This window comes from Cottoperca gobio, chromosome 12 (assembly GCF_900634415.1).
Source record: "Cottoperca gobio chromosome 12, fCotGob3.1, whole genome shotgun sequence".
NCBI classification, from domain to species: domain Eukaryota; kingdom Metazoa; phylum Chordata; class Actinopteri; order Perciformes; family Bovichtidae; genus Cottoperca; species Cottoperca gobio.
In genome coordinates this window covers 4,722,626-4,735,020 of record NC_041366.1, presented here as the reverse complement: position 1 = coordinate 4,735,020, position 12,395 = coordinate 4,722,626, and the positions used below count along the sequence as shown (strand labels likewise).

The 12,395-nt window shown below is 40.2% G+C and overlaps 2 protein-coding genes across 4 annotated transcripts; one reads left to right on the top strand and one right to left on the bottom strand.

Moving 5' to 3' along the window:
• Positions 1 to 1,557: 1,557 nt before the first annotated feature.
• On the bottom strand, positions 1,558 to 3,481 carry tmem203 (transmembrane protein 203). Its single transcript, XM_029444790.1, has one exon. It carries the CDS (start codon positions 3,445 to 3,447, stop codon positions 3,031 to 3,033), a length of 417 nt encoding a protein of 138 aa, XP_029300650.1. The 5' UTR covers positions 3,448 to 3,481; the 3' UTR covers positions 1,558 to 3,030.
• Positions 3,482 to 3,605: 124 nt separating this feature from the next.
• On the top strand, positions 3,606 to 10,983 carry alad (aminolevulinate dehydratase). 3 transcript variants are annotated; one of them, XM_029444788.1, is made up of 13 exons: positions 3,606 to 3,722; positions 4,529 to 4,641; positions 5,179 to 5,304; positions 5,464 to 5,514; positions 6,565 to 6,661; positions 7,283 to 7,418; positions 7,492 to 7,575; positions 8,093 to 8,181; positions 8,796 to 8,851; positions 8,933 to 9,020; positions 9,114 to 9,200; positions 9,415 to 9,544; positions 10,356 to 10,414. In XM_029444788.1, the coding sequence occupies exons 3-13, from the start codon at positions 5,186 to 5,188 to the stop codon at positions 10,412 to 10,414; spliced, it is 996 nt and encodes a 331-aa protein (XP_029300648.1). In that variant the 5' UTR covers positions 3,606 to 3,722; positions 4,529 to 4,641; positions 5,179 to 5,185. The 3 variants fall into 3 exon arrangements, with proteins under 3 accessions (XP_029300648.1, XP_029300649.1, XP_029300647.1); XM_029444789.1 differs by lacking the exon at positions 3,606 to 3,722 and adding an exon at positions 4,335 to 4,412 and having other exon boundaries at positions 10,356 to 10,983; XM_029444787.1 differs by lacking the exon at positions 3,606 to 3,722 and adding an exon at positions 4,374 to 4,412 and having other exon boundaries at positions 4,532 to 4,641.
• The last annotated feature ends 1,412 nt before the right edge of the window (positions 10,984 to 12,395 follow it).

Sequence of the window (12,395 nt, the reverse complement as noted above, 5' to 3'; positions counted from 1 at the left end):
TCATTATATGTTTAATTGTAAGAAGGGCTACTTATTTAATTACAATCCTAACCACGCCATTAGTTCATCTTGCATATTACATATGTACTAAATATTATTAATACTGCTAAAATTCTTATCCACTTCTCTCCATTGTAGTCGATCTATGTAGCCTACTGAATAGTGACTTATTTGTGCTTCATTTAGTTTTTTTTACCTAACCTATGGTTTCCCGATAATGTCCCACATGTATGTGGTCTTTACATAGTTTTCCCTTCAAACCAAGTACCTCTGTATCCAGTGTTGCAGTATAGAGATCCTGAAACTCTAAATTGTTTTTGCTCGGGTGAGATACATAGGGAATATCCAGTGCCGGGTGGAGGCCGGTTCATTCAACATGTGCAGGTGATGCCACCTGTCGATAATCCGGCTGCAGTAAACACATGAGTTGAGAAGTAGCACATGAATTAGCACTTAGAGGGCTATTCTTGGGTACTACAAGCGATTACTGTACCTCATCAAACATTTATCACCGAGCCATAATTAAGAACGGCATGGCTGGGGGAGAAAATAATCAAATGCATAAAAGAAATAGGTCAACATGTACCTGTGTCTGCCTCTCGACGTTGCTTTGACAGATATTAAAGCACGGCTTGTGGGTAGAAGTCATGTACTCTGTAATATATCTGGAAATTTGAGTGGTAAAGTCAAAATGAGTTTTCACATAGATACTTTACATAAAATATACCTGCTAGTGTTATCGCTAAGTTTACAAACATTATTGTACCTTTTGTAAACATAATATATTAAAAACATAAAAAACTAATACAAATGTTTTAAACACAAATGTTGGACAGATATGGAGTCTCACTTTTTTTAAGCTTCTAATTCTGTCTTCACGATTAAAAAAATAAATAGAGCCTTTTATTTCATAATTTAATTATTCTATATGCAATTAAAAAAAAAACTTAAATCACTAAGTCTAACGTTTTATCATAAAACTGAATTATCTACTACTAAATAAAACAGGTGTACTAAACCACAAAACTTGCATTTTGCTTCCTATAAATTATGGAACTTTCTTCCATGAAACCTGACTGAATGTTTACATATTTACATTACGTTTAGCCGACGCTTTTGTCCAAAGCAACTTACTTTAAAAAAAAAAATGTAATTATATTTTTATATTCTACATGCATCTACATTATATTTCCCTTTATATTGTCCTGATATTTATTTGGGGCTAAATAAAATGTTATTTGACAGTTTTAATCTGTATATACATTAGCAAGACATTTAAATCCACTGATTGATGACTTTAATCCATCACTAAACATGTACATGCAACATAAATGTTGGTTCTCTTTGACAGAAACCTAATAAAAGTATAGGATATACAGTGTGACGCATGCTAGTGAAGTCTGTAAAGGTTAGGTTAGCTAAAACATGCAAAAGTATACAAATCGGAATGGTCCTTTACGTACACGCCCATATAGTAGTAGCGCCTCCTGGTGGCCAGGGAGACCAAGATATCTCTCCTTTGATCCACTGCCAGACATAAACATTCATTACACGACATTGGATAAATGTTGATGGTTTATTTACATGTATATACAGATGACATTAAGGGTGCCATAACTAGAACATAAATAAGATTTGGTGAATTTCTTTCCAAAAATCAACATATACATATTACACATAATTTCACATGGGGAATTACGTTAAAATTAGGCCTTAAATACATGCAGTACTTACACAAGGTAGGATCAAACTCAGATCAAACACATTACATATTGTACAAATAAACAGCAATATTCAGGGAAGACGTGTGCACACAAGTGACTGCTTGTGGAAATCACATTCAGTTCTTTATTTGGGCGAGACGGAGCTGACAACAAGTTTCAGAATCAGCTTCTTGCTATTCAGACCATTCTCACTGATGGAAGTGACACGTTAGGCAACTTGGGGCTCCCTGTAACAGGCAACAAAGTGAGACAAATGATAATAAACAAATTTGTGCTGGCAAGCAATGTCTTCTTCTGGGTGAACACGCAATGAAGCTGCAGCAACTCCTTGAGCTTCGTTACCCAGTTTCCCAAAAAAGGTACCTGGGGCATTACAGCCTTTTGGTTTCACCTGTTTATCACATTTACATGTGTTGTGTGCACATGTGCATTAAAACATAACTCTGGTATACATTTTCCTCATGACTCATTGTCTATCATCGATTGCACAATGTAAAAGGCACACCATGTCCCAAATACACATGTACTGCTTGGACACTGTTTTCCTAAAAGTATCAAAAATGTACAGCCATAAGCCACCCTGATCAAAAAACTAAGATGGGACAAACCATTATTCATTGATAATCATTGTGTGGTTGCAATTTGCTTCCATTCAGTCTTCAGAATTAACTAAAGCTTCACTATAGCAATGGTTACCATTAAGTATGTTTACACAACATGGCCAAAAATACATGGTCATCCTATTTATTTACCTTTACCATGGTTTGCTTTGTCGGTTTGTTTGACAGCAAGATTATGAAAAAACTACTGACCTGATTTTCACATAACTTGGTGGAAAGGTGTAGCTTCGACCAAAGAAGAACCGATTATATTTTGGAGCGGCTCTAAATCACAATACGGATACACGCATTATTCTTCACTTATGGAAACGGCCTTGGCCGAAGTCTGCGCTCTCCCCGTGCCCTTCTAATTCTCAAATATGATTGTTCTTATTCCAAAACCATGATGCTGATATAACAGCGTTCACTGTTCTGGGATGAGAAATTCTGCATTATAACTTAAGCGAGCAACATGTTTTGTTCATTTTGAAGCTATAAGGAGCACACATTTATAAAAACTGTATTTCGAACCTCAGAACATATGTAGGGAAAACATTTTTAGATTTTTTTTTGTAAATAAAACAAATAAGGTAGCAATGAGCCAAAAGAAAAGTGACACCATTGTTATGCTTTAAATCTCTAATGGCAGATGAAGATTTCTCTCTCGTCCCGTGTTGTCGGTGATGTGAAGTACTAACTGCTTCTCCTCAGTTGACGCGGCATGCTCGTATCATCAGCAGCTGCAGCAGGATGAACAGTGGCGAAACGATGAGGCCAAACCACAGGTCTCTGGCTTGCTCCTGCTCCGCCAGCTTCTGGCAGAGAAGCACCTCGCACACCAGCTTCAGGCTGAGCACCGTCAGCACCCAGAGGAGCCGCAGCACGGCCAGGCGCTTCTCGTTTTCCTGGTAAAGACGGATGGACACGATGGCCGTGAAGTAAGTGCTGAGGCCGTCAGCAGCAAACAGCGGGACGAACACCAGCCACCAGCTCAGCGTGGGAGTGAACATGTCAGCTCGCAGAGCAACCAGCATGCTGAAGACCAGCAAAGCTAGCAGGTGGAGGAAGAGTTCAAAGGTGGCAAAGCCCAGCCACTGGACCAGTTCCCTCAGGGAGAACAGCATAGCTGAGGACAGCAGGGTCTTCAACCAGGGACGGACTGACTAAGGACGGCAGAGTCACGCACTAGGCAGCCCTGGTTAGGGGCCAAAGTGCTCCAGAGTTAGGGTGGCAGAGGGTGGAGGTGAGAAGTCCCCGATTATGCCTGGGCAGAAAGGGTGAAGTACTGCAGAGATGACCCAGTTCACTCTTGGCTACATCTTCAAATCCACCTCGAGAAGGATGATGATCGGTGGCTGCAGGAAGTGCTCCCAGTCTCTGGAAACCTTCCTTATGTATGGTAAAGAAAACGCAACATCAGAAAAGAGGATACAGTGTGCTACATCTGACAGAACTGATGAAGAAAACAAGTACGCCCACACATAATCTGTAACGTAGAGTAGACGGGGCCCAAATCACATCTCACTAAATTAGTAAACAGCTAGCAAAGAAAGGCAGTGATTCTATCTTTCTCCATTATGTCATCACAGTGTCAGCTCAATATGCAGACGGTTTAACCTTAGTTAGAAACTAGCGGAGTATCTAACAGAGTTAAAATGACACGCAGTGTTATATTAACGTTACAGATCAAGTCGAGCTACAATTACATCGATGATACAGACTGTAGCCGATCCTTGCACTACAATGCAAGCTAACCGCAGACAGTCAGATATGATACAGACCATCTAATTACCAGCACAACGCACGTAAAGGCTTATACAAAATGTATTTTACTGTGACCACACATTATTTTACCTTAATTACAGTCAGGCGTTTTCTCGTCCATCCAGCTGGAAGCGAAACAATTCATTACACAGTGCTAACAAACCGTTAGCATAGTAGCTACTTCTTTTTTCTCGCCTTCTAATAAAAATCGCGAGAAGAGTAAACCCGGATTGTACGGTGGCCGAAAGGACTACTTTTTGGTTCATTTGCAAATACTTGGAATTTTGTTAACTGTTGGTGTTACAGCGTTGGGAGAATATTACAGGTAGAAGTTCCACTTGTGTGTTTTTTGTTGTTACACATAGACATGATAACAATACAATAATTTCCATATCGGTGGTTTCTATAGCTCCAGCCTAATATTAATAATACTCCAATCAGTAGGTGGCAGTAGTGCTCCGTCACTTCTTCCGTGAACCGTCGGACAAAACCAAGGAGGAAGAAACACTGGCAGTTGACTGAAGTGTGGAGAAGTCGCAGACTCGTATTCACAGGTAAGTCTTATGAAGCATTTATTCCGTTTTTAATTATAATTATATCACATATTGAACACATTAGGTACTGTGGCTCGTTGCTCTAACAGTCCCAGTTGGTCTAAAGTTATTTTTCCGACCAAGGTGACACATGACATGTTGTAATAATAACTTAGCCTGCTCTGGTTAAATAGCAAATAAGCAAACTGGCGGTGAAAATGTCAAATGTTGCAGTTTGCCATTTACTGATGTCACTTTGCTCCATATAGACATGCGTTTATGTGAATTACATTATTGTGAAGAATTGTTTTGCAAGACATTAGTGAAACATTTCCCATTAAGAGTTTGAAAACATGTAGCCTGCTTACTCTGCAGTGAGACCGAGTCAAGCTACTGTTTAGAGAAGCAGCATCACGCATTCCTGATCACATTTGACGGTGACTGAGCCGAGATAAAGCACAAGAGTGTGAGAGTAGTATTCTGACTGAAGGCAAAACAGAACCTGAACTGTTCCTCGTCCCACTTTGTGTTCTACCACCAATGATTTCTTTTTCTCAGGGTAAAGATGCAGACACCAGCGGACTCCATCATCCACAGTGGCTATTTCCACCCAACACTCCGATACTGGCAGACCTGCGCTGCTGATTTAAGACCTGACAATCTCATCTACCCCATCTTCATCACGTAAATGAATTTTATGCTCCTTCTCTGACATTGAAAGGGCAAATAAAACAAGTATACAGGGTCAACAACTATGGACTTTTCACCACAAAGAGTGACATATCGTGCAATATTTAAATGGACTTGGTCTCAATCTTGGTCCTTTGTCACTCTCTCCTACAGAGACAGTGCAGATGCAGTGGAGCCCATTGGCAGCCTGCCGGGACAGGCCAGGTAAGAGTCATTGCAGCAAATCCTATCATAGCCATCTATGACAGCAAAGCAACTGTTTTTCTGAGCAATTTACAGAAGCTGTTCTTGCTCATTAGGGAAACACATTTCTAATTGCCCTGTGTTGACTGCAGGGATTAAATGTTAATTTAGACAAAAATCACATGACACACACACACACACACACACAGTGTCACCCTGCAGCTGTGAACCTACGAAGGGTGTTGTCCTCAGATAAAAGTAGTGGCAGGGAGGACCCAGAGCCAAACACTGGACCTCGGCCGAGATAAGGAGAGAATCCGTTAGACCTTTTATTCCTCACTGCACCCCCGCCTTTACATTTAGTGTCCTGAATCACAAGGCACAGGGTGAACTACAGTTTCCATTTGAAATAGGAAATAGTGTGTCAATAATTATAATAATAATTGAATAAAACATGATATAGAGAATGATTTTCACTTTGATTCCAGGCATTCCCTAAAAGGCCTTTTTGTGATTTGTTCATATAACAAACATAAACTGACTCAAATTTCTCAGAAAATATGATGTGAAATATTTTGAGGGAAAATCATTTGAAGAATGCGGTTTTGTTTTAACATCACACTTTACATTCCCACTCAGTTCAATGCAACTAACAAACTGTGTATAAATGGAAAATAATTATTTAATATTCTTTATTTTTCTCTGTAATTTCACTGGGAAAGGTTATGCTCATTTTGCACTAAAGTTCTTAATTATATGAGAAAATGCTCAGTACTTTTCAGCATTTAATTCACACAGTGTATACAGTAATATGCTTTACCATGTGGTTATTTCATATAGACTATTGATTTATTCAATCACCACAGAACATCGTGATACATATCGAGATATGAAATGACCTATATGGGGATGGTAGATTTTGGTCATATCACCCAGCCCTACGTTAAAAAAAAAATATATATATATATATATATATATATATATATATATATATATATATATATATATATATATATATATATACGGTATATATATTTATTTATATATATATATATATATTGTCATCCACAGATACGGGGTGAACAAGCTGGAAGGAATGTTGCGGCCGCTTGTGGAGAACGGCTTGAAATGTGTGCTGATTTTTGGTGTCCCTGCAAATATAGAAAAGGTATGTAAAACTCAAAGAGGTGCGAAAGTGTTAAGTAGTCCGACTGAAGTGTGTTTGTTGTGCCTTGTGTGCGTTGCTCAACATTCGTACGTAATAGGACTGTGTGCCTGCAGTCTTGTGTTTGCCTTTTATTATTGCAAAATAAATCATTATCTAGTAATGGGTTTTCTAATGTTCATTTCTCTTCGAAATGAGAAAACCAGCCCCTGTAACTTGAACTCATAGAAACGGTATGAGTCCTTTCAAATATTTGAATTTGCAATATTATATAAAAATACACTATATGGCCAAAAGTACACATACTCTTGGCCATATTGTATATTTTTGGTGTAGGGCTTTTTTCATGGTTTTTACTCAGCACGGTGTAGAAGAACTCTACTGGAGTCCTGACTTCAACCCCACCAAACACCGTCTGTGAGTCTTCTCAGCCAACATCATGTTGGGCCTCACTGATGTTCTTGTGGCTGAAGGGAAACGAATCAAAGAGGTTCTAGAATCTAGCGGAAAGTCCTCAGAAGAGTGGTGGCTGTTACAGCAGCAGATTATTAAGGAATGAGGATGTTCTGAGGGGCAGAAAACTTGCTTCTTCACACTCAACACTCTGTGATCTTTCCCCGTCAGGACGACAGGGGCTCAGGTGCCGACGCGGACGACACGCCAGCTGTGCTGGCAGTGAAGAAGATCAGGTCTTTGTTCCCGGAGCTGCTGGTGGCGTGCGATGTCTGCTTGTGTCCCTACACATCACATGGACACTGCGGTCAGATATGTTTATTTCACTTAAAGGCCAGACTTTAAGACAGATTTTTAAAATAATGTTATTTCTCCTGCAGGTATCCTGAACGATGACGGTACTCTGAACAATGACGCCAGCTGTCTGCGCCTGGCAGAAGTTGCGCTGGCCTACGCTCGAGCTGGTAAATCCTATTTGTCATTCTCAAGATTGTTTCCTTTTGCAAACTATAATTAAGAAATAAGCACTTCTCTTCCTCCTCCTCAGTGAGCCTCTCCATTTGATTTGAATAATCTATGAAAGTTAAGAATGCACCAATGTTTTTATTTATTTAGTGTCGATTATCATCACCTAGAAGCTGACGGGTCTACATGTGATTTTAGCTGAGAATAGTTTTTCAGACACACTTTGTGTAGTTAAGTTGGTTCCAAGTAGGAGAACATGTTAGTTGAAAGTTGTTTTAACTGACAGCCTCAAAAAATGTCATCTTATTTGTATTCTTGGAATTTGTGGAGTTTCACAATTAGTGCGAGCTGCTTTCTACAATGTATTATTGTTAAAAAGAAATTAAAAAAAGCCTAATTCCTGTTTTCGTCCACATATTTTAACTTGACTAATTTAAGACCAAACAAATTGATAGCTTTTGTCATCCGATAATGACTGAGCTTATGTTGGTGTGTTCCCTCCGTGTTGCTCTGCAGGCTGTCACATCATCGCTCCCTCTGATATGATGGACGGAAGAGTCAGAGCCATAAAACATGCCCTGATATCCAATGGTTTGGGAAACAAGGTAAAAGACTTAAAATCCACGTTGAATAAATATATATGTACAAACTCAACAGAAGTGATCAAGGTCTTACAAAAAACTTGCTTTAATTTAGATTTAAAGATTTAAGACTTAAAGTCAACACATCCCATGACGATACCTAAACCAACTATGTGATTTTCAAGACTTTCTGACTTCCCTACTCTGTCTGTGGAAAGTTCCCACTGAAGACTTCAATCTTTAAAAACAACTACTAATATATGCTTTCATGTTCCAAAAGTCTCAGTAGTTTATTGAAACAGCTGGGCACTGTATGAGCAAACATTAGTAGCAGGTTGTTGACTATATCCCGCTGCGGATTAATACACATTTCGTACATGCTGTGCAAAATAAACAAAGGAACATGTCAGCCGGTGCAGCAGTGTGGCTCACTGATGTGTTGTTCATAGATTTTGAACAATGCAGCTCTATGGCACAGAGGAAGAAGAAACATCAGGCACACACAACACTTGTTCGTAGGATGAATTCATGGTTGGTTCTGGTCTTTTCATGGGATTTGTTGATTGTAAGAAAAACATATTGCAAAACCTATTAAAGGATTTAAAACACTTTCTCTTCTCGATACTCTCCTTCTCCAGGCTTCAGTGCTGAGCTACAGTGCAAAGTTTGCCTCTTGTTATTATGGTCCCTTCAGGTAAGTAAGCGCTCCAGCATCAGTGAAATCACAATTCAAAGTGAGCATAGACTAAAGCTTTCTGCTGTGTTGTGTATGCAGAGATGCTGCACAGTCCAAACCTGCATTTGGAGACAGACGCTGCTACCAGCTGCCTCCTGGAGCCAGAGGACTCGCCCTGCGAGCTGTGGTAAGCTCATTTGGTTGTGTTGTGTACAGTCGGGGTCAGAGGTGTTGTGTTGAAGCAGTTGTCGGAGAGCTCACTGTTGTTTTGTTTCTGCAGGAGCGAGACGTGAGAGAAGGGGCTGATATGCTGATGGTGAAGCCAGGTCTGCCGTATCTGGATATTGTGAGAGAAGTCAAGGACAAGGTCTGTAACTATCAGTTCAGGTCCATGAAGAACAATGTTGAACTTATGCAATGTGGGAAACATGCTCTGTTGCTATAAAACACAACTGGGAACAAATCCCAGAAGCATTTTTGGCAAAATGCCGTTTGAGATTTCCTTTTTAAAACATTTTGAAATGTCTTGAGGAAGTATCCACATTGTGATCAATCTTTGTTTTTCCTCACGCGTCTCTCAGTTCCCCACTCACCCCCTGGCGGTGTACAACGTGTCGGGGGAGTTTGCCATGATATGGCACGGAGCGCAGGCCGGAGCGTTCGACCTGCGGACCGCTGTGATGGAGGCCATGACCGCCTTCCGCAGGGCAGGTGAGAGGGGGGGACGGGACTTGGCTAAATGTCTGCGGGTACATCAAGTACATGAGCATCTGTTACATTAAAGCTGAAATGAACGTCCATTACATTCGAGCCCTCGCCACTTCCCACAATGCTGATTAAGCTTATAGCTGCGGGGAAAGCTCTCCAGATTTCGCAGTATACCAGGGTTGTGGTGGTCTGTAGCAACTTTCCTACGCCGGCGCACCAGAAGTGATGCGTTTTTACGCCAGCAAGCCAGAACTAAAGGAGACAGGAAAACGGGAGAAACCATGGCGACAGAGCAGCAGTGAGGAGTATGGTGGTACATCTTTAAAGTGAAAAGAAAGTGATCAACGACGATGAAAAAACACAGATTTTGGCCTTTTCTTTCCCTTGGCCCTTATGTCCACAGCAAGACTTAAAGAGAATGCTCCTGGGGCAGGGGAGATGTGGCGGGCAGCGTCATCGGCAGACATCGACAATGTTTGTGTAATTATTCTCACTGCCAGACGGGGGAGACACAAGTCCCACACTGCAACTTTAAAGTGACATAAAATAATTATGTTCCCAAAAAGTGATATAAGTTACTGTGTGGTGATGGTCTAGTGGCTGTACCAGGCTGCCACCATTGTGCCCCTGAGCAAGGCACTTAACCCTGAGCTGCTCCAGGGAGACTGTCCCTGTAGTTAGTTCACTGTAAGTCTCTCTGGATAAGAGCGTCCGCAGAATGACATGTGATGCAATGTCACTATACATCAGTTATAAGTTCAGCTCTCTGTGTAATCTGACTCTATGCTGAAAGTGTTTCCATGCTCTGACGCAGGTGCTGACATCATCATCACCTATTACACACCTCAGCTGCTCGGCTGGCTGAAGGAGTAAAGAACGAAGAGGCCAAAGGCTGGATGGACCTACAGACGGACCTACAGACGGACCTACAGACGGACCTACAGACGGACCTACAGACGGACCTACAGACGGACTCCTTTCAAACTGTTGAGTCAAACAAAGTGTGCTAAGGGAAATACAATGTATGAAATCAGGCAACCTGTTTATCTTCAAGCCTTTCTTATACGCCTTCAAAAAATCAAATATCAGTATGCACATGTTTATCTTTGCATCAGGTTGATTTGCAGCTGTGATTATTTTTAGACAGTATGCAGTTTATATTTCTGTTGGAGCTTTTCAAGGGCTGAACACTAAGAATGTAAAAGCTGACAATCCTGTTGGTGTTTCCTAGCAGGAACTGTCTCCTGTATGTCTCTTGGGTCAGCATTAAATGAAGTCAGTCATCTTTCTTAACCAATGTGATTATGGATGTATATTTGTAAGACTCGTGGGAACACAATTATCTTATTATGTTTGTTACAGCAACCTCAGCTTAAGCCCTGTCGTCCCCTAACAAGCTCTTACTGAGCAGAGGGAATAAAATCATTTATTCAGAGCTACAAGTGTGTGTGTGTGTGGGTTTTTATTTTTTAACGTTTATGCATGAAGAGTAAGGCACCACTTTACAACACTGTATTAAAAACCTTTTTGCACTTCCTGTTTGTGAAGCAGCATCACAAAGTGGCAGTTTAAACAACCTGAGTCACATGGTCCTTCTCTTGTTCTTTAGGGAAGTAAGGAAACATTACAATCCTCGCTGCTGTACATGTCTAGGGCTGATTATGTTCAATTTAAATCATTAGGTGAAATGGACATTTTAATTCTGCTTTTTTTTTAATGTGTATATCTAAATATAAACTTGAGAACTGGACATGTTTTATTATAAGAGAATATTAATCATACGTAATATGAATTCAAATATACTAACTGCCATTTTGACACCATTATTTTATGAATTTGTTCTTAAACTTAATATAGATGTACTTGAAATATGACCTCAGTTTACTCAATTACTTTTGCCTAACCATTATTAAAAGTATACTAAATAAATATGTGTAGGGCTGAAACTTAAGACCTTAATTTGTAAACATTTTTAAAATAAAAGATTTGACAGCAATAGGTTTAAGATTACATATTTGTTTTTATCTTTCTTTTTTTTTGCTGTCTGCTGCAGATAGATGGACTTTAATACAACACATCATTAAGGTCTAATTGAAGGTGCTGCTTTGTGGTTGGAGGCCGTTCTGCAGCAGGACAAAAAGAAAACATGCAATCAGCATCCACGCATACAGAGTATGTCCTTCCACGTCTCTTCTAAAGCATCCTTTCAGATCTTTTACTACATTTCAGTCAATTTATTTATTTATTTATAACCTTTATTTTACCAGGATATGTCTCATTGAGATTAAAAATCTCTTTTTCAAGAGAGTCCTGGCCAAGATAGGCAGCAGCACAGTTACAGACACAAAACTGTCACAATCACAACATTAATTAAAACATTTACAGACACAGCGGTCTGCTTCAATGTCTTTAAGAGACGCTTTAATTCTGTTCAGAGACCAGCTCTCTGAGTTTTAGCTCATTCTGCAGCTGGTTCCAGGCAGCCGGAGCAGCGTAACTAAAAGCCCTTTTCCCAAGTTCTGTACGGACTTTTGGGACAGTTAAAAGAAACAAGTCCTCGGAGCGAAGCCGATATGGTCCACTACATTTCCGACTAATATAGATCCTTAGGTATTGAGGAAGAGCACCAAGAATAGCTTTATAAATAAGAATGTGCCAGTGTTTCAGTCTACGGGTGGTCAGGGAAGACCATCCAACACGAGCACATAAGGTGCAGTGGTGCGTCAGGGTTTTGAGGTTTGTTATGGATCTCAGTGCCCCGTGGTAGATGGTATCCAGAGAGCTGAGGCACTGAGACGATGCATTCATTTTAACAACATCTCCATGCCAATGACAAGATATTTGAACTGAGATA